General features: G+C 40.7%; 2 protein-coding genes and 1 long non-coding RNA gene across 8 annotated transcripts in view; 2 read left to right on the plus strand and 1 right to left on the minus strand.

The window, feature by feature from the left end:
- The first annotated feature begins 12 nt into the window (after positions 1-12).
- On the plus strand, positions 13-2,467 carry DPH3 (diphthamide biosynthesis 3). 2 transcript variants are annotated; one of them, XM_075745872.1, is made up of 3 exons: positions 13-172; positions 319-393; positions 895-2,467. In XM_075745872.1, the coding sequence occupies exons 1-3, from the start codon at positions 65-67 to the stop codon at positions 958-960; spliced, it is 249 nt and encodes an 82-aa protein (XP_075601987.1). In that variant the 5' UTR covers positions 13-64; the 3' UTR covers positions 961-2,467. The 2 variants fall into 2 exon arrangements, with proteins under 2 accessions (XP_075601987.1, XP_075601988.1); XM_075745873.1 differs by lacking the exon at positions 319-393.
- A 497-nt stretch (positions 2,468-2,964) lies between these two features.
- Positions 2,965-9,140, plus strand: LOC142600542 (uncharacterized). The gene is made up of 3 exons (XR_012834088.1): positions 2,965-6,631; positions 7,096-7,229; positions 8,163-9,140. It is a non-coding gene; the product is annotated as an uncharacterized LOC142600542 (long non-coding RNA).
- An 8,475-nt stretch (positions 9,141-17,615) lies between these two features.
- The window catches only part of GALNT15 (polypeptide N-acetylgalactosaminyltransferase 15), a 28,713-nt gene continuing 25,506 nt past the window's right edge, over positions 17,616-20,822 (minus strand). For all 5 annotated transcript variants that reach the window (XM_075745876.1, XM_075745879.1, XM_075745874.1 and 2 more), the window contains one exon: positions 17,616-20,121. In XM_075745876.1, the coding sequence (XP_075601991.1) occupies positions 19,975-20,121 (147 nt within the window). In that variant the 3' untranslated portion in view covers positions 17,616-19,974. The remainder of the gene's footprint in view (positions 20,122-20,822) is intronic.

A 20,822-nucleotide genomic window follows, 5' to 3' on the forward strand; every position in this document is an offset into this window, starting at 1 on the left:
CTGTCACGCGGCGCGTGCGCTCTTGCGTCCCTTCCGCCCCCGTCCCTCGCCTGCCGGCGGTGCCATGTCGGTCTTCCACGACGAGGTGGAGATTGAGGACTTCGAGTACGACGAGGAGACCGAGACCTACAGCTACCCGTGCCCGTGCGGGGACCGCTTCCTCATCACGCGGGTAACGGCGGGCGTGCAGGGACGAGGCGGCGGGGGAGGGAGGCGGAGGGGAACAGCGTTAGGCCGCGGTCCCGCCTCCGCCGGCCGCGGGTGTCTGTGGGTCGGGCAGGCGGCGGGTCGGTGACGGCTCTTCCGGGGCTGTTGCAGGAGGATCTGGAGAACGGCGAGGACGTGGCCACCTGCCCCAGCTGCTCCCTGATCCTGCGCGTCATTTACGACCAGGTGGGTGCGGGGAGAAGGCTGTCCCACAGGGTTACGGCCTACTTCCCCCGGCGCCGGGTCCGCCCAAGTCGAGTTTCGGTTCGCTATCCCCTGAGGAAGGCGCGGTGGTAGCTTTTAAAAGTCCTTGGTAAACATGGGATAAGGTTGTGCGAGCTAGGGGCCCTTTTGTTTGTGACTAGGGCTCCTGCCTCACCCCTTGGTTTTTCTGGTCGTCTTCTCTTGCCGCACTTGGGCTTTAAAACATGCCAGCTTAGGTGAGCATGGGGTGGAACGCAGGTCAAAACAATCTCAGTGATGTTAAGATCTATCTATGACTCTAGCAGCCCTGTCAGCTAGTCTAATAGTTCTTCTTATCTAATAGGCATGTTATGGTTCTCGTGTTTTGTTAGATTCATACCAGTTATACCCAGGCTAGAAAACAAGTGGTTATCTGGTGTTTTTTGAGGGAGAGGAGAGCCAAAAATAATAAAAATCAACTAAACCTCTACTTGCTGTCTTTAGGAACAGTTCATGCGTGATGAAGTCATTGCAGAACCTTTGACAAACAAGGAGTTGATTAAGTGCTGATGAATACATCATGAACTGTTGCTGCTGTAGAATAACAAAGTATGAGGATGGCAACGGTGGAAAAAGACATGGTCCTCCTCCTGAAGTGCTCGCTGCTGTGAGATACAAGTGCAATAACTGGCTGTCTTCGTAATTTGAATGAGAATTTGCTGGGACATCAACACATGAATGGGTTTTGTTCAAAAAAGTTATACATTTAAAAAAATATATAAGTTGCTATATGTATTCCAGAAGACTCGAGGGTTACGATCCTAACTGACAGCAAGTCAATATACAGGAGAAGTGTGCGGAGTTGTGAAATTATAATGTTTAGCTAGCAGTGGCTTCTTAGTGTGTGGATTAAAACAGGCTTCATGTGGGCATATACCGGTGTATGGTGTGGCATAGAGAGCGAAAATGTTGGGAGACAAAATTTAGAAGTCCATACGACATGATGCCATACAGAATTACAGTTTTGACACAGCACAGTGTCACCCAGGATGTGGCCTCAGGTGCTTCCAGTCCATACTGAATATGGAGAAAAATAAGAGACCCAGAACCAACGCTGTTGGTAAATTATTTTTACTACTGTAAGCACAAAGAAGGTGCAGTTGTATTTATATCTGCAGTGGGGGCAACACCGGAGTTGGGGCAAATTTGTTTCTTAAATTGCAGTTGCTTTGAAACAGCTTTAGTATCTTGTTATCAAATGACTCTGACATAACAGCCATGTAGTTTTGTGGGTATTGTGTGAAGTGAAACAAAAGGATTAAAACTTTTTTTTACCCTTGCAAAGCTAGTAATGTACAAATGGACCTGAACTCGATTGTAATTTACCCATAGTTTCTCAACAACTTTGTGATTTGACTGTTGCAGCAAATATAAAATGGGCTGCAGTTCTTTGTGCCATTTGTAGTAGTACATTTGCTGAATTTCTCAGTCTTCCTTTGATAGGTTCTGTCACTTCCTGGATAGGAGGTGCACACATTTCACTTAATACAGAGGAAGGAATTTTTTTTAGGGTAGAAAAGAGTTGGAAGAATATACTCCAAAGTACATTGATTCCAAGATTCCTTCTTGTATTACAAGCCACTGCATTTAATTATTTATTTAAAATTATGGTCATTCATGTGTTTTAATTGGATTGACACCTATGAAGTTATATTTGGGGAAAAATATTTGTGCACGATTTATATACTTATTTTGCTCCAGGCACTAAAAATAAGCAAGGCTTACTGAACTCTTGCGTTTAACTATTTTTGTTCTTACAGCATTCTGTGAATGTTGAAGATGAACATTCTAATTATTTAAAAAAAAAAAAAGGGAAAAAGAAAAAAACCTACACCCTTCAGCTAGAAGTTTTGAATGCAAGTTGAACAACCCAAAGTGTTTTCATGTCTAAACCAGAAGGTGGCACTCATGTTACTTTGATAATCTGTGCTTCAAAAAAAGAGCTGTGGTACTTTGGTTAGCTATATCTTATCAAATATTTATTTTGACTATTTAAATAAAGATATTTAAAACTGCACTGATGGTTATAATGGGCCATTGCTTATTCTTTCACATTTACAGGAACCCTATTTAAGCTCCTATTCAAATTTCTACTGCATAAATATCTTAAGGATTTTTTCCACAAGTCCTCTAAATAAAACTAAGTAGAGTAAGTTTCAAATGGAACACCAGGGAATGCATACTCAGATGTAATTTTATCAAAGTAAATTGCCAGGTGTAGTTTCTCTAAAGTTGCATAAATTTTACAAAAGTAATTTGACCAGATTTCATTTTATAATGAAGGTAAGGCACTGTTATAAAGACTCCTATGAAACTTGTGTAGGAAATTATTTATACTCCATATGGTTGAATTCCTACATGGTTGTAAAAAAGTGTTTATCACTTGAATTTTAATTGGCATGTGCTAAAACAAGCCTTGCAGTAATTCTCTGTAGTGGTCCCCACTCATCTAAAATACAGGTAATAGCTTTTTAAACAGTAATTTTAGCAAAATTACTTTATTACATCAGGTCAGGACTGTCAATGCTTAAGGTTTCACGATAAACATATTCTTACCACATGAATAGGATCCAAGTTGTATAATGCAATTTATGTGCACATTAAAATTATCTGGTTACACAGTATATATCAAAGCTTTAGTGATGTATGCATTACATTTTCTCTTCTGGAGCTTTCTTACAGCACAACAACAGTAAAGTGTCGTGGCTGACTTTGTTAGAAAAGGATGTGGCCGCATATGCCCACATAAATTTCTCTCAACTCAGTCTTGTTGCAGTGCCTTGAGGATCTCAAGACAGTAGTTGCTGTCCCAAAGAAAGGGCGCCAAAGCAAGGACAGGTTGTGTATCTCTCTTTTGTGGCCTTTTGGGAATTTGAGAGAGATTTTTTTAAAGACCATCGATGTGTTTTTTTTGCTTTCCCTTCTGCTCAGCAGAGAGGAGTGGAGTTCTGTAGCAAGAGAGTTCATCCTTCATAAAAGTTCAGTGATGCTAAAGTCAAAGAGCTGCCCACTTTTGTGTTTTGTGAACTTGTAAGAATCTTTTGACTCCAGTGATTGCAGACAGCTTTTTAAAATTTTTCTGTGCTCTGTAATTCCAAAACACCAGTCAGGGCAATCTGAGTAATCCAACAGAAATGTTCCTTTTCAGGAATTCCATCACAAGGTTTGTTCACAGCACCATAGGCTCTTGCGCAGCATGCAGGCCCCTTTCTCGTCACTGGTGTATTACATATTCTTAGAAGCTAATGGTTCACTTGTCAAAAGGCAATTGTTTCGGACACAAGGAGGTCTTTTGCTTCTTGTTTGTATCTGATAAGCAGATTGATTGGTTATGTATTTGATTAGGTCCTTGACTCTGTGCAGAGGAGTCCAATGCAATGACAATAGCGTCATGTGAACGTTAATGTAACCCTTACTGGAGTAAGTCATGTTTACTAGAATTAGAGAGGGTGGAACAATTTATGATCAGCTTCAGATATTCAAGCTCTGAAATGGCTAACACTGTTAAATACCATTAAACTCCTATGTAATACTGAAAAGAAGCAATGCACTCTGTTGCCACAATTTTATGCAAAGAAATGGAAGATAATTTGCTCTTCATTAAACTAAAGAGGCTCAGCATCTCCAAACAGTCAGATTCTTGTTAGTGTTTCAAAGAAACTTGCTGAGAAGGTCACGTACTTTTGGGTCATTATGCCTGTATCAGTGGCATACATGATTAGTTTTGAATAGTCGCTCTGGAAGTCTGTGACAAAGACCCTGGACCCCCGAGAGCTGAGGTCGTTAGGCCACCAATTTCAACTGGTCCATTTGTTCTGTATGTCAGGGAAGCTGTAATATCCTAAATGATGCTTATGTAAATACCTTGGCATTTCTTCCCTCCGTCACGATTTTTAATTTCAATTTTCAGCACCAGTCAAAAAAAATTACCTGCTTTATAGAATATTAGTTTAATAAAGATCATTACCTAGATTACCAAGTCTATCTACCAAGAAGCGGATGCTGATTAATTTCAAATAAATCTTCAAAATTTCTCTTAAGAAAGTGAACTGACAAGTATGTATTGTCACTACGAAAAACAGTTTCCACGTACCTGATATTCCAGTTTAATGTTCAGATCAGGCTAACTGTAGGGGTAGGTATTTCTTACACTGAAAACGTCTCGAAATGTTTTTAACAATAGGGTTTATCAGGATATTTAGCGTAGTAATGAATGTTTGCTGTGATTTTCTCCTAGCACAGTTCCTTGTGGATTGCTTTATATTTAGTTATGCCACAGCTTTGATTCTGCTTCATGGTAACTTAAAATACTAATTTCTTAGTATCTTCCCATAGTAGCTGTGGCATGGAGGAGACAGGAGGGACAGGGAGGACCTGTTTAACCGTGGAGATGCTGGGCTCATCAGCCCTGAAACTGATCAGTGACAGAGGCTACAACTGACTGAAGCTGTGCCAAGCTGGAAAACTGGGATTTTTTGTTTTGTTTTGTTTTTGAGCCAAAAGATGGATCACAGTGTCTACCAATATGCTCTGAGGCAGGAATAACCCTGTGAGCCCTGGCTCTTGGCTTTCAACGTCCACCCTCCTTCTTGGCATTGTCTTTGCATGGAGAAGGGAGGAGCTCTACTGGTACATGGTGATCTAAGGGAATAATTCAAAATATGGGTGATATTGGTGTTGGCAGCTGTGTAATTGAGAAACAAACTTTTGGGACCCCCAAATAAGTGGTCATTGTTGTGAAACATTTCCAAAGGAAGCAAGTAGACTAACTCATGAGTATTATGATCTTATGCCTGCGTTCTTCCTTGTAGTGGAAAAGTAATTTAATTTGCATTCATGGAGTAATAATTAATTCATGAATATTTGCCTCATATATATATATATATTGCTAAGTAAGCATCTTTTCTTTTTACTCTCCCGTATTTGCAGTTGTTGTGTGATTAATACAGTGTAACTTTCAGTGTTCCATTTTCTTCTCAGTCACTTCCCTAACAGATTTTCAGTCAGCTCATTGATATTGCTGAAACCAAGCTTTCAAAATTTACAAGTTGGGCTCCTGAAGTTCCTAAGTTTGTCTTAAAATTGTAGTATTTAAAATATTTTAAATTTATTCTTTCATATTGAAGCTTTTACAGGTCATCATTTCATTTTGCTATCAAGATTTTTGTTGTGTGGTGGTCATTTTTAAGTCCAAGCTAAGATCCTTATCATGTTGTTTGAATGCTGAAGCTGTTGCTTCAGGGAAAGATCCAACTATCACAAAACTCAGGGTAAAATCAACAGGAGCTGGCAATACACTGACCCAGTGTCCTCTTCAGGCTCTTTCTGCTCCATGGCAAATGTTTTTGCTTTGGTCTCAGTTGTAGTCCTTCTGGACAAGTCAGAAAACAACTTTTTGACAATTTCCTCATTTCAAGTAAAAGTTATTCCAGTCCACCAGAACACTAAATGGCTGCAACGTTTCTGAGCGTGATCTTTTGTGCATTGTCCTACAGTGTTTACGCAAAATAGAAGTTTCTGGTATAATCTTAGGAAGAATAACTATTTTGTACTCCCTAGGAAAAAATTAACATTTTTCAAGGGAGTTTATTTTTTTTAATACATTGAAATAGATACTGCTTAACAATTCTCATTTCTCCATATCTCTGGTCATAGGCATGTTGCTGCTTCTTTCTGTGGAAATTGTGTACCTATCCAAAGCAAATGCAAACATCCAGTATTTATTTTATCTTTGAGACAATAGCAAGACTGGTGAGCTCCAACTGAGCTTTGCATACTGCAGCATAAATTTATCATTTTGTATCACTCCATAACAGAGACTAGAACTGATTTTGTAGCTTGTGACAGATTTTAAGGTTAACGTTTCATTTAATTAAATACAGAAAAAAGTATCTAAAATATGAACCTGACATTATCCTGCCTTTTCTGTCATTATGGTAGAGTATTTTTGACTTCTTATATTATGCAGAGGCTGCTGTGACCCCCAGTGCACTGCACAGGTGTTACCACATTGGTGGATTCTTGTGTACATCCCTTAGCTTGATAAGGAGGACCAGTCTTCGAATTTAGATATGAAAACAGTCTGGGGACAGAGGTACAGAGAAACCACCTGTCAGAGTGCCTTTTCAGAGCCAGTAAAGAAATCTCCTAGAGGCTGAGAAGAACTGTGGCAGCAAAACAGGTGGGTGCATCAGGGCAGAACTGGCTGTCCCAGGGCAGACCAAGGGGCTCCTTGGTCCCATCCCATCCCCAGCACTGCCCTGCAGCTAATGAAGAGTCTAATAATGACCAGGGCAAGCGTTTGGGGGTACTTCTCTAGAACACCCTACCACACAATTTTGTAAGTCATTGACTTCTTGGGACTGATGCATTTGTGTTTAATAGCATAAATAAGTATGTATAGTTTCCATGAATTTGTCTAATCACTTTTTGAATCCACATCACAACTTAAAATCCACTGAATTCCGTGGAAAGGAATTACATATTTTAAGTGCACTTTGTAAAAAGAAGCATCTCTCTTTCTTTGTTTTGAACCCATTGCTCCCCAATTCATTTGAAGACACTTTTTGGATAGGAAGAGACAATTCCCTGCTCTGTCCTCTCTATCCTACTGATGACTGTTAAGAATTTTTTCTTACTTCTCAGTTACTTCTTCTTCCAGCCTGTGAAGTCCTTGCCTAGTCAGCCACTCTCCACACAGGAGCTGCTCCATACCTGTGATTGTTTCCCTTCTCTGAACCTTGCCCAGCTCTCCTGCACCATTTTTGAGAGGAAGGGAGGTAAGAGCTGTGCACAGTTCTAGACACAGGTGCATCATGCATACATTGGCATAGTGATATTTGTTCTCCATTCGGTTCCCTGTTTTCAAAAAATTCCTAACACTTGATGTGCTTTTTTTGACACTTGCTGAGCACAAGGCTGATGTTTTCTTAGAACGAGTGTTTAATTAAGGAAAAAGCCTTTTTGAATCTAAGCCTCAGAGTAACCATGTCTTTCTCCTACTTGCTAATGGCCTAGGCATCTTTTAGAAGAAGACAAGGTGATCTGAGTCAGGTTATCAACAGCTCAGGTGGTCTTTCTGCTGGTCACTCCCAGTTGGGGTTGTCATTTTACCACAACCTCCTAATGGCAGCTGGTGAAGGTGTGCCAGCTCCATGCACTCTGGTAGGACTGTCCCAGACTGGTTAATGCTCTCCTCCCATCAGTTAGCATTTATTTGTTTAGTTTTGTAATTTGTTACTTCCCTTCTATGGTCCTTTTAATTAGTCATATTGCACTTCATACATGGCTTCATCTCTTTCTTGAAAGACACGTTTGTGTGCCTCTTGTATTTGTCTTTGCCACAGCGGCTTTCCTGAAGGGGATCTGAGTTTTCCAGGCAGTGAAGCCTATGACTGGAGTTGATGGTGTCTTTCACTGTGAGATTTCTTTTAAATTTGAATACACTGCATTTACTTTTCTAAAAGGAGTGTGGATACTGCCCAAGATGCACAGATAGACCAGCGCCCTTTTTGAAAGGGCAAAGAGTATTTATTTTTTTCATTCAAATGTACTCTTTCCTTGTAACTTCATTTTCTAATACTGACCTGGGGGGAAAAAAAAAGTCCTATCCTGAATAAATCATGAGTGATGAATGTGATAAAGTGAAGAATTCTTGCTTTTCCTTTTGAAGAAGGGGTTAATTGAAACTCACTGTCTCTCTCCTCTTGCAGAACTACTCAAGATAAAGATATTTCTTGGAAGAATACCCTTAGGAAGTTAGTGACCTAGAATGAGCTTGGCATAGAATTGCCTTTTAGCCTTAACTGTGATATTCGCTGCTGTGATCTCCGTACACAAATGGTTTTTGACAGGCTTTGCAAACAGCCTGGGGTCAGAGCCCACGAGCTTTCCTTGGGCAAGTAAAAGCTGTGGAGTCGGGAACTTAATCTATTTCCCGTTGAGAGAAACAGTAAAATTCCCAAACCCTGGGATGGTGCACAGTGGGACGCTGACGGGCGAATGCAACCCCTTGTTGTAGGACTGTGAAAAGGACGTGGCAACCAGCAAAACCGGCTCCCTGCCAGGGATGGTTCATGAAGTTCAAGCACTGCTGTTAACTGGAACCGAGACTATATTTTTAATATCCCTTGACATAAGGCCCAAGGGAGAGCAGGTGACGGCACACCAAGCTGGCATCCTGCCTTGGGCATCAAAATATCTTTCTCTGGCCTCTACACCTCCACTGCAAGCTGCTTCACAATCTAGAGATGCGATTTTGCTGTGGAAGCAAGGGTGAGCGGGAGAGAGGGCTGATACCTACGTCTTTCCTATGTGGATTTCCTCTGTCTGCACACTGAGAGTGCATGATAGTGGGGAAGTTTGGGGGGCTGCAGTGATACAGGGCCCACCTCCTCCTGCTTATGAGAAGGAAGATTGTGTTTGTTCCAGGCACTAATCTCAGAATTTGTTTCTTGCTCGGTAAACCTAGCAAGTAGCTTCGTGGTTAGGGCTGCATGGTTATCCCCTGTGCATACAGCAACTGAGGGATGATGTATAGAAGATACACACTGGAAAAATTTCATCTGGTCCCTACAAAAAACTCTGACCCTTGCAAATCTTCCCCCCCCCCCCCCCCGATAGTTTTTTTAAATCTGGAATTTTCATAACTGAAGGAGAATTCAAATAAATCAGCAACTGGAGAAAACGCCAAACAACTGCAGTCAAACTTTCTCAGTGTTTTAAACTAATAGACCCCCTTCTCGAGATATTACGCCTAACAGGATTTGATTGCGCTTTCTCAGCCAGAGAATTTCTGTCAGTACCTCTGCCAAATGCACGGTCTCACGGAGGGAGGATTTGATAGCGATCCAGGTTAAGCCAGCCTCTTCATTCAGAGACAATGACTGCCAGCCCCACACAGACTGCAGCGGGGCCACCCAAATGCCGAGTTTCCATTGAGGAAGGCCAAGTTCCCCGTACTCTTTTTATTTTTGCAACCGTAGCAGGGCCGTGTCCTTGGTTTCTTTCCATGCCAAATAAAGCGTCTGCACATTTTGTCTAGTTCGTTTTTGTACGGTCGAGGCGTTTATACCATAAGCACCTGCAAAAATAGAGGTCTGAAGAAAGAGATTAATTTCTGACAGGTTAATCAACCCGAGGGATAAGAAATTATCGTACTGGATCTGTAAACACACTTGCGGGTTGCCTTGCAAGGGCAGCTTGTGAAGATTAAACTGGCTGGGGATTCGCTGAGCCCCGGGCACAGAGAGCCCTGTGAGACACAGCTAATATAAAATGCTCCGAGACAGATCCTGCCACCCAGCACAGCCGCGTAAATCTGGACTAACTCAGGCTGCTTTGGGGATGTTACTTCAGATCCACTTCACCCCACAGAAGGGCAGAATGTAAATTAATTACCCATGAACAGAGAATAAAGGACATGTGCAGTAAATAATATATTTCTGGGTTTTTTGCCCTTCTCTCATCAATATTTCAGACTCAATTGCTGCTTCACTGTGTCAGCCAAAAGATCAGACTGGGCAAGTGCACTTTGGTGTGGTTCACATCTGAGGCTGTTACAGCTCAGGGTGAGGAGAGCCACAGACAAACCCCTGATTTCTAAGATCATGACGCTATCCTGACCTGTGCTGTATTTGAAGTGCCACAGGGCACGTTCTGTGACTACTCTTGATCAGCTCCGGCTCCTCTTTTGTTTTTTCTTTATCTCTTGCTGAACTGAAAAATAGGGAGGAGAGAGGAGAAGAAATTTTAAATGCATAAAAATCAGTTTGGTCCAAAGGTGTTAACTGAGACATTTCAGCATTTATGAAATCAGTAATTTCATTCTGAAGAAGTCAATATAAAATATCACAGTATTCCTCACCCTGCACAATCCCTCCATGCAGGCTGGCACTTGACATCAATCTCTGAGTACTTTTGATTTCCCCAAAACTTAATTTTTCAGGGGACTCTACTCAGTGAGTAATGAGTCTGATTTCTCTTTTCTATACATTACTGCTGGATTCTTTCTGTTCTCTTATTTTGTTCGGCAGCTGTACAGTTACAATACCCTCCAGATGTAAGGTATCTGATTAGAATCAGCCTCAAGCGCCATAACTTGCTTCCTGAGGTCAGGCTGTTGGCCCCACCATCGGACGCACCCGAACACACCCCTGCTGTGTCCCACACACCCTTGGTGCTCCTGACCGGTTGCGCAACAACAACTAAGGAGCAAAATGCCTTAGTGAGTTTGAGGAGCTACATCCATGGCTGGAAGCACGATGACTGTTAAGAAACATCCTTTTCAGAAAACCTGAAACTCCTCAGTTTTAATATTCTGCTTATTTCTTACTGAGTTGAGTGTTGTATTTTAAACCTGTCAAATGGGTTTTATCAATGTGAAATACTGTTTACTTTTGCTCATTCTTGCACTATCCAGATCTTTACCATGCAGACTCTTTCCGGTATTTTCCCCCAGATGTAGCATATTGGAATTCATTGCTCATGACTGCCAAGAAATGACAATTCCAAGACTGTCCATAGTTCACAATATAGTTATTTTACTGGTGGAAATTCCATCATTTTTTTCATTATAGCCAGTCCATCAGAGAGCAACCAGAAAGCTAAGTGAGATGAGCCTCTGAAATAGGGCAGGGAGGAAAACTCAAGTATAGATTTGTGCGTTATTTCTGACACGTCCAGCCAGAAAAAGAGAAATCTTGGTCTCAGTAGAATGAACGACCACTTGCACATCCTCACAGTCTGAGAAATCACGTCCTCCGTCCTGCCAGTTCTCTTGCTGTTATTTGCTCTCCTGTTTTCTCCATTAGAATTGTCTTTCTACTGCCAAAACAAACAAACAAAAAAAGGGTACGGCTCTCCTGTGTTCTTACTGGATGTACACTTTGTCCACATCTAGGGGTTTTATTAATTTTACTATTTCATTTGCAGGTGTGTTTTAAACATGTTTAATAATATAATTGCACTGATGAGACCTACTATAGGAGCAGGTATAAATAGCTCTTGCCCTTTCTGCAGCTTGACATTCTCCTTAATTCAGAGGAGGAAATCGTTGGCCCGGCAGAACTAGATCCACGCAGGGTGGGGGAGGTTTTAACGGTACCAGCACAGCTGGAATGGTCTGGCTAAGGGCCACAGCCAAAAACCAACAGGTTTCGTGGTCAAGGGCCAAAATGTGGGTTATCTGAAGGGACGGAGTTTCATGGTCTGCTGTACATTTCCAATGTTCATCATGCCAAGAGTATTTCTATTGAGAAACAGAGAATTACGGGTTAAACCTTTCATCTACAGAGTCACCTTGAAAGCCCATAATGAAATATCAATAATTGAGGATAGCTGTTTGCTAAAAAGATTACTGACAGGCATAAAATAACAATCACCAGTAGCTATAAATGTATTTTATGTCTTGGATATTTTCCTGGCAGACTTCAGTCTTTCATTGAGTTAGGCAGTAGCAGCCCTGGATTTGGACAACTTGTGCTCAAAAGAGTAGTAGGATGTTTTTTGAGGTGCCAGAGGGGAGAAAGGATGGCTTTTTTTTTTTTTTTTTTTTTTAAATCAGTGTACAATAATTTTCTTTTGTTAGCAAAAAAAGCATACTTCCCTCCACAAACAGAGAGCTCCGTTTCAGTTTATTCTTTTGCAGTATCCTGTATAAGAAGGAAAAAGATGAGATAACTCTTCCTGGAGAAAATCCAGAATAATAATTAATCCAGTTAATTAAAGAAATGGCATTTTGACTTCATTCCTTACTGGCTGGAGTTCATGGTCATACTGGTATTTCATGTCTTGCTTTCAAGTTAAGAGCTTTTCAAGATGATTTTTCTCTACAAACACTTTTTTTCCTGCCACTAGAGGTCCTAAAAATAAGAAGGAAAGGAGGCACAAAGTCCCCAGGCTGGCGCTAGGCAGACAGGAGGAACAGCATCTGACTGTTGGACCCAAAAGATTAGCTTTGCCTCTGATCCAGGGTGATTTCCGTGCATTCTTGCCATATCCCTGAGGAGTGAGATACAGGCTTTTCTTACACTTGGGCAGTGCTCAGGTGATTTGTCATGCCACCCAAGTTAGAGAAGGGAGGGTTGAGTTGAGAGGGAAGGCTCAAGCTGCTCAAATCTACCTGACAAGGGAACTGCGAGGGGAAACCAAGAGTGAATCAGATGCCAAGATATCAAACAGCAGGGCAGCTGCCACCAGCTGAAACCACTCCGAGGACTTGGTTCTGGGTCCTTAATCCCCAACCTCCTGCTTTGTCCTTTCCCCTCCAGAGCTTGCTTTTGCAACTAGGGAGAGATGAAAATCACTCCAGGTGCTGAGGAGAGCAAAGAGAGAGCAAATGGCCCGAATGCATGAAAATGCAGAGAAAAGATTTCCCTGCCAGGCACACTGTTAGGAGCCGGTACTCGCAACGTAAACCCGAGGCTCCTCTTACTATTATAGCTCTGTTGGGTTGTTCTACAGTGCTCCAGTGCTGTAAAAAGAAATGGATGGATGTACTTGGGAATTGAAATTAAATTCAGCTTCCCCATTTGCCACTTTTCTCTATTCTTTCTCTCTGTTAAAAATTGAATATTGATTTTCCTCATTCTGCTGAGTCTGCAGTTCTTGCTAGCATGTAATTTTTACAAACACTCACTAGAGCTGGCAGAGAAAATTCCAGCAAAACAATTTTTATCAAAGTTTGCCAGCTTGTTGAAAGCAAGACATCCCAGAGGAAAAAGTTCTTTCTTATGATGGGACGACAAGGAAGTGGAGCCTGGCACCTCGCCATGGGCAGCCCAGCCCGGGGACCTCTCTCATCGTGCCTTCGGTGAGAATCCCAGCTCCGTTTCAGAGAGTAAAGGGAACAGTGGATCCTGTTCCACACTGAAACCAAACCAGACTCGGAAACCTTGGAAATTGTGCAAAATGGAGTTACCACTCTCTGCCAAGCCTGAGAGTCATGTTACAATGTCTAATGTTGAATTAAAATATACAAAAGACTGTATTTTTCAGAAAAAAACGGCTATTTTCTTGTAATTAGCAAATTATGGTCTCGTTGTACTTATTTTGCTTATCAAGTTATTTTTCAGTGTCAAGACCTATTTTGTTTCACCCTTCCCTGTCATCACCGATTTAAGAGTTGTTCTTGGCACTAGGGAATCTTACGAGTGCTGTCCCGGGCTGCACGCAGGAGGTTCTTCCAACAGCAGGAACTGGAGCCGAAACCACTTATTGTTTATGTAAAACTAAAAGTTATTTCCTTAGCATTGGCACCAGGCTCTGTTCCTGAGGTTGTACACGTGCGTATCTACACAGACACCACAGACTGACTGCGGTTTGTCGCAGTAGGAAATTAATGTTTCCTTTGCTTCTGCAAATAAAGGAATTGACAGCAAACTGCCCTGGAGAAGCGGCTCTCGCCACCGTCTGGGGACTTGCTACGGCGGCTGGTGATCCATCAGCTGAACTGCATGAACTCAGGAAGCACTCGTTGCTCAGTCAGACTGAGCGGTCTTCCAGGCTGTAGGGTTTGTTGACTGATTTGTAAGTTATAACAGCTCTTGGCACCACAGATGATGAGTTTTCGATGGGTACGACACAGACACAAATTAGATAAGAAGACAAAAAGCCAGTGTTTTAGATAGACAACTTGGCCAATGAGAATTTTACTGCAAGGCTTATTTTTAATTGATGTGATGAGTTTTATGCATCTGCTCCCTTGAAATTTTCTGATTATGAAACTGTCTCTTTGTTCACTGCTTGGCTCTTGATTTCTAAGCGGGCAAAGCAGGCAGCGTGTGCTAACAAAAGGGACAGAAAAAAGAGGAAGGCACTAATGCAATGAACTATCCTCACTATTTAACTGGTTTGCATTAAAGATTTTGCTTTGGCTTTTGCTTACAGCTTTTGACCACTTTTGGTTTTTTCAGTAATCCCAAACCAGAGTGATTGACAGAATATACTGTGTTTGAAGCAGCCCCCCAATGGCTTGTCTTCAGATATAAATGTCTGATGTTCACAATCTTTAGAGATGAACTCCTGATGCATCAAAGTACCAGTTGATTTTCTTTCATATCTGCGATTAAATTTTTCATGTAAATGTCACATTAAATGATGAAAAAGAGACTGTAAAAAAACCCAAACAGTTTTCACCTAATAGGATATTAAGTTAAGAAGTTAAGAAAAAATACTGTGAAAAACATAATACCAAAGGATGTAATCCTTTAAAGCTCGTTTATGCCTATAACAATGTAAGTGACAATATTATATTATTTTTTTATCAGTCTGTGACACTGAGACACTAATAAATATATGGCAAAGAATGGAGATTTGTGCTAGCAATCTTTTGAATAATTGCACAAAATAGTTTAGATTATTTTAAAATACATTTAGTATTTTTATATTATGCATATTTTAAAAAAATTGTCTTCACCATCTTCTCAATTTGTTACACAAAATTCTGTTAGTGTAAATAAAGGTGATATTACTACCAAAGGTCATGGATTTTAACAAAGGTCATTGTGTAGCTACTTAGAAACTGAATAATGCATTAAGCCTTTAGTCTGGTCTGTACGTAGCTTAGGTTAAAGCTAAAAAGATGACCTTTGCTAACAATCCTGACACCTGTATTTGTTCTGTATCATGAAAATTTGGCTGTAACTCTCTAACCTACTCAGCAGAAAGACATAGAAGATTTATCATTAATGTTAGAGTTAAAATCTTCAAAATATTACAGAAACTTTTCTGAACATTTAAATTCTTATTCCATCGGGACCAGATCATGCTGTAACACAGCATCCTACACAGTGGGGTCTCTCAGTTTGTGAACAAAGAAGCTATCTTGGAAAAAAATGTGCTGTTGGATGTAAGCTTATTTGAGGAAACTGCAGATAGTAGGAAGGGAGTTCATTCTTGGCCATCATCTCTGTGCCTAAGGCCAGACCCGGGGGGAATCAGAAGAGCTGGGCACTGGGGTTGGGCTCCTGGAATGGATTTTAGCCTGAGTACCCTTCAGATCATGGTCCTTCCACCTAACTCCAGTTTAAAAGCTACACATGCCATCTAAATTAATCATTAAGACTCTCTCTCTAATCAGTGCAGAAAGCAAATGCTTCTAGATAGTGAATCACCCATCTTGTTTAAATACTGGTCTTTGAAAAGAAAGGCGTTACCTCTGGAAGTGTTCTCTGCTGACCAGTAGAAAAAGTCTAGAAAATTAGCTTAGTTGTGACTACTGTTTAGGTGGCTGCAGTTAACAGAGGCTAATCTTGTTCCATGTATCAAATACATAATAATCCCTAAGTGAGATAGATAGCTATTTTACAAAAAAACACCATTTGCAGCTAGAAAGACAGCAAAATCGCTGTGCCGGCTATCCCAAGCCATGTAGCCAGATTGTTTTTCTAGCACATCTGTCCAAGCCACCTGGTGAAGAAACAGCTGTGAGCTGTCTGAAGGGTGTGCCAGAGATCCTGCTTTCCAGGGACTCTACCTCTGTAGTCCCTATTCAGACCTTTCCACTGAAACCAATAGAAATTATGGCAAAGGACTATAAAATCAACCCCCATCTGTTAGTGGAAGCAGAGTCCTTCTATGAATTTCTGTAAGACCATTAGGTGACGGCTAAATGCAGGTATTGCCACCGGCGGCTTTCTGAAGAGTTCTTTGCAGACCAGCTATTCTGCAACATGAGGAAAAAGAGACATTAGCCTATTATATCGCAATGAAGAGGAATAAAATTACAACATTTCACTGTGCACTGATATACTTTATTTGGGGCAGAAGCGTGCAGTTCGCCTAACACAAAAACATGAGCCAAAAAGTTACCAATATTTGCAAAATGCTCCTTTTTTTACTCTCTTCCAATACATTCGTAATTTGAATCAAACTGCTGCAGATAAAATGAGATACAAAGGCAGAATCTGAAAGATCTCACTCACATGCCACCTTCCAGCTGTTATGAAAATCTAGGCTGTTACTGTTCTTGTCCTGGTCACCTCAGCATAGCCCCATTCCTTCCTAGGGAAATCTGTAACCAAAGCCATTGCATTTCAGTAAGCAGACAGTATAACAGCTCAATCAACGTCTCTAACAGAGGACTTGGAGGCACTTGCACATGGACTGAGAGATGCCCTGAACATTTCTGTGCTACAGGATTTCACATAAAGGTTGCTCTAACTTTCCCCCTGCTCAAACTTCAGGTTAACACAGGGGGAAAAACGCTGCTGTTTCTCTGCGTTAATGATGACGCCTTACCTAACAGGACAAACCCCAAACTACAGCCAATACTGACTGCATCGACTGGGCCTAGGTTTAAAAGTAAGTAAGTTGAATAATACTTCAAGCCTTTATGTTCTTCCATTTCCAGTTAGCTGGAAGAAGAGTAAACCAGGCTATTTAAAAGCATTGTCAACCGAAAGGTGACCTGTTCTTGAATCTGACCTTTTAGCTCAGCTTCATGGGTGGGTTTGGCTCAAAGCATTCATTACGCCTGGGTTGCCAAATTCAAAGAAACAGGTGGAGTTAGACTATAAGATGTTTACCCTTTACTGGAATTCCTTTACTCTTGCCTGAGGCTCTACTTTGGTGGCCTTCAAAGTTAAAACTGCTACTCTGTTCTTGCCTGAAACATTTTGTTCTTACGTTTCTCTCCTGTCAACAGGAATTAGAGGAACCTGAAATGTTGTCGCTGTCTAAATAACAGAGCTGAAAGTAATTCCATGTAGCATTGCTGTCTGCTAGTGTTGTGTGAAAGATGGGCAAGAACGAGGAATACACACCAGCACCCTTAGCAGACACCCTTTGTGGAGCCCCCTGCACCACCTACATGAGGAGAAGGGTCTAGCTGATGGATCTAACCACAGGGCCAAAGTGTAAATGGCCACAGCTGGTACATACAACCAACCCATTTCAAAGGCATACAGGAAGGAGACTCAGAAAAACGGGGGATAGATGTGTTCCTTTTGTGTTTGGGTTTGGGTTTGGTTTTTGTGTGTGTGTGTGTGTGTGTAAGAATAAGTTGTGTTTATATTAGAGGGACGCGTGCTCCATGGTATGGCCCACCATCCATGTCCCCTGGCTGTCCCCATCCGGAGACATCCTAGACCACACTGCAGCTGCCTTCTGGCCTGTGCTCAGTTGTTTAGTTCCCTTGGAAACCAAACACACATTTACACTGTTACTAAAAGCAACAAGTATAATAACATTTATTTTTTAAATGGTACCAAACCATATATTTTCATTTTATTGTTGGAAGGGGTATTACATAACATATTTTTCCATTTTACATATTTCTACAGCAAACCTTATTTTCTAGGTTTTTATCATTATTTTAAAAAGCAGTATAAGATGAGGATGTCCACATCTCTTAAGTTTAATTCCAGACATTTCCTCTCTAAACCAAAATATTCTCATTCTTCGTTGTGATAAATCCCACTTGTGATTAATTATCATATTTGTACACACATTTTTTAACATTAATCTAAATGCTGAAGGAACTATATTCCCAGTGTAGAGTCCAAAATATAATAAATAATACATAATTAAAAAATCTGGCATACTTATAATTTAAAATAAAGGAATCACAAGTCACTAAAAGAGCATTTCACTCAGCTTTTATGTAATTTTAGAAATTCTCTTTTCTCACCCTAGATTTGGGCAATGATCAGAGATCACTTGGTGTTCTGGAAGAAGTTGGTACCATCCTCTCAGCTGAAAGTTGAAGCATTTTCAAGAATGTCACAGGAAATTTTAAATGACACAGCAGCAAATGGTATTAGATTCTGATGTTATCAAAGAAAGAGTAAGTGGTAATTAGGCTGATTGGAGTGATGCCTGAAAATGGTGTGGAATCTGTAAGCACTCAAAGCAAACAAAGACCCCACTGGGAAATGTTTTGGAGAACACAACACAGAATGCTGTTCGTGTCTTCTGTTGTATTCAATTTTATATGCTTGAAACCAATTTATTATGATTTACTAAAAGCAGGTGACTGGAATGCTCTGAGGAGAATATTCTGTTATTCCTTCTTTTGTCTAAAGGAACATTAACAATATGCTGTACATTTAAAAACAAAACAAAACAAAACAAACAAATCACAATTTTCTATCTCTTGAAACAAATATGAATAACAAATTAGGTTTCATTAACGATGCCCTTCCCCTTTAATAAATACATGTGGCTATGAGTGATTTATAGTATAAATCAGATATGGTGCTGATGTGGGAAAACTCCCAAATCTTTGTTCTTCTGTCTTAGCAGGCTCTTGAAAAGTGTCATTGTTACTTGTTTTCGTTCAAAAATCGAAAGCGCCCTAACAAAGCACTGATAGAAGTTTGCTTTGCTAGTGCATACTGGATGAGACCATTCTCCTTACCTAGCATGAACTCTCCCTCACTTCTGTGAAAGACAGGAGGTCAGCTGGCATGCAGGCTCTGCAGAAGAAGCTTGTTTAGAAAATTTTGTACGTTACCGTCTTCTGAGGATCACCTCGGAGACCCGCAACAGCAAGAATCCAAAAGATCTTGGCTAAAACTGACAGTGTGAAAGACTTAGTGCAGTAGGCAGCAAGCAAGTGGAAGCAGGCATCAGTATTTTCCTTCTAGGTACCCACCTGTAATTTTCCTTCATTTGCTCTTTTCAGCCAGCATTTTGTCACTGGAATAATAATGGGCTCATCCCATAGCTTTATAAGAGCAAACAGATGCCACTGATACTTTCTATTTCAAAATAAGAAGTTGTTACTCTTCTCTCTAATTTAGTTCAATCTTCTTCCATATTCCACAAAAGTTTCCTGAAGAGTTGTTCTTAACTTTCATTAAAACTATTAAAAAGTTCTTAATAATTCAGTCTCATTTTCTCATCCAAATTAGACTATGGATGAAGGATTTAAGGAAGGGTGTGCCAAACACTGAGGACTGTTGGTATTCCAAATCAATTAGAACAGTTAGTGCCTAATTAAGTGCTAATTTCTGCCCTGTACAATCTCATAGAGAGTAGAAATTTGGCTCAGGCCAGTTGGAAAACAAAATTTTAGCTATTAACATGTGATAATATCTACTACTTTTATGCATACAAAACCTACTTTTGTTTCATACGGGTCGAGTGTAGTGTAAAACAAGGCTAAACTCTTATCCTGGTTTGGTTGGCTTCCTCTTACAGTTTCAAAAGTTTCACAAAGATTTGTTTTCCTGTATCTTCAGAAGTCACAGAATATGCTAAAGACAACCTGTCTGGCAGCCAATTTTCCATGTTTCCTTCAAAGGGCAGACTTAAATGTCTTCTGCAACAGCAGAGTTGCGAATCTCACAGTATCTTTATTCCCTGCTTCACAGAATAAATAGAAATTTTAGCTAGAGCTGAATAAACCAGGAACTGGCAGCAGCTATTTGAGCCAGGCTTTCAAAGGAGAGATCTTCCTAACTTACCTGCGTGCTACAGCAAACACAAACATCTTTCTTGTCCATGCAGGAAATGTATCTTAAATCCCAAACAGAAGTAATGTTAAATTTTGGAGACTTGACCTCCACAGAGACCAGTCAGTCATCTCTGACGTAGCACATGGGAACGTTCGAATTGCCACACCTGATTTGCATTCTTGTCACATACACGCAAAACCAAGTCCTTCTCATCTTCACTCTTCGTTGCCTCCATGCATTTGCCAGAAAGGACATGGACAATTATTCCATTCTACAAGGTGAAAGAAGAATGGAAAGAAAGAACAAATTAAAAATAAGGGATTTCCAGTAAAAGCTAGGCCATGTTTCTGAAACTTTATACGTACAATAGCTCACCAGTAATGACTAGTTGTTCAAAATTTTTTAAGTATTGCTCTAAACATAATGACTAGGTTTAGCTTTGAGCCCAGGGCATGGTGAGTATGCATACCTCCTTTCAAAGCTGACAAGAGTGGTAGGTGCAGAATTCACTAAATCTCTTTTCCGCCACTGTTTGTTTCCTCTGGTACAGGTTGTCATCAGCATCAACTACAGTACTACAGGCCACAGTATTTCAAAAGGACCAGTGCTTACCTCACGAATCAAAACAAATTACAGTAGGAAGAGTACCAGAGGATTGTGGCATCCCTCCATTTATAGGAACTGCTATTTTCCCAGGCTGTCCTAGAGCATGACATTTTTCAGTCTTGTAGTTCCTGCTCTGCTGGGTGAAGTCCACTGAATAACACTAAATTCCTCTAATAGGAAGTTTGCTCTCCTCTAACAATGCAGGAGGAATTTTTAAGTCTCCCCTACACCCAAAGGGTTCTCATTTAGCATGGTTCAGGATTCCAGGACCCTTCCTCTATCCAAAAGAAGTGGGCAAGGATTTGCCCTGCTTTTATTTTCACAACCACTGATTCTGATTCTACTCCTATAAGGCAAATAAGACAA

The sequence above is a fragment of the Balearica regulorum genome, chromosome 2, assembly GCF_011004875.1.
Source record: "Balearica regulorum gibbericeps isolate bBalReg1 chromosome 2, bBalReg1.pri, whole genome shotgun sequence".
Classification (NCBI taxonomy): Eukaryota; Metazoa; Chordata; class Aves; order Gruiformes; family Gruidae; genus Balearica; species Balearica regulorum.

Coding starts and splice junctions, on each gene's coding strand:
- DPH3 (XM_075745872.1), top strand. CDS start 65: ATGTCGGTCTTCCACGACGAGGTGGAGATTGAGGACTTCGAGTACGAC. Junction 173..318: donor ACCGCTTCCTCATCACGCGG/GTAACGGCGGGC, acceptor GGGCTGTTGCAG/GAGGATCTGGAGAACGGCGA. Junction 394..894: donor TGCGCGTCATTTACGACCAG/GTGGGTGCGGGG, acceptor TGCTGTCTTTAG/GAACAGTTCATGCGTGATGA.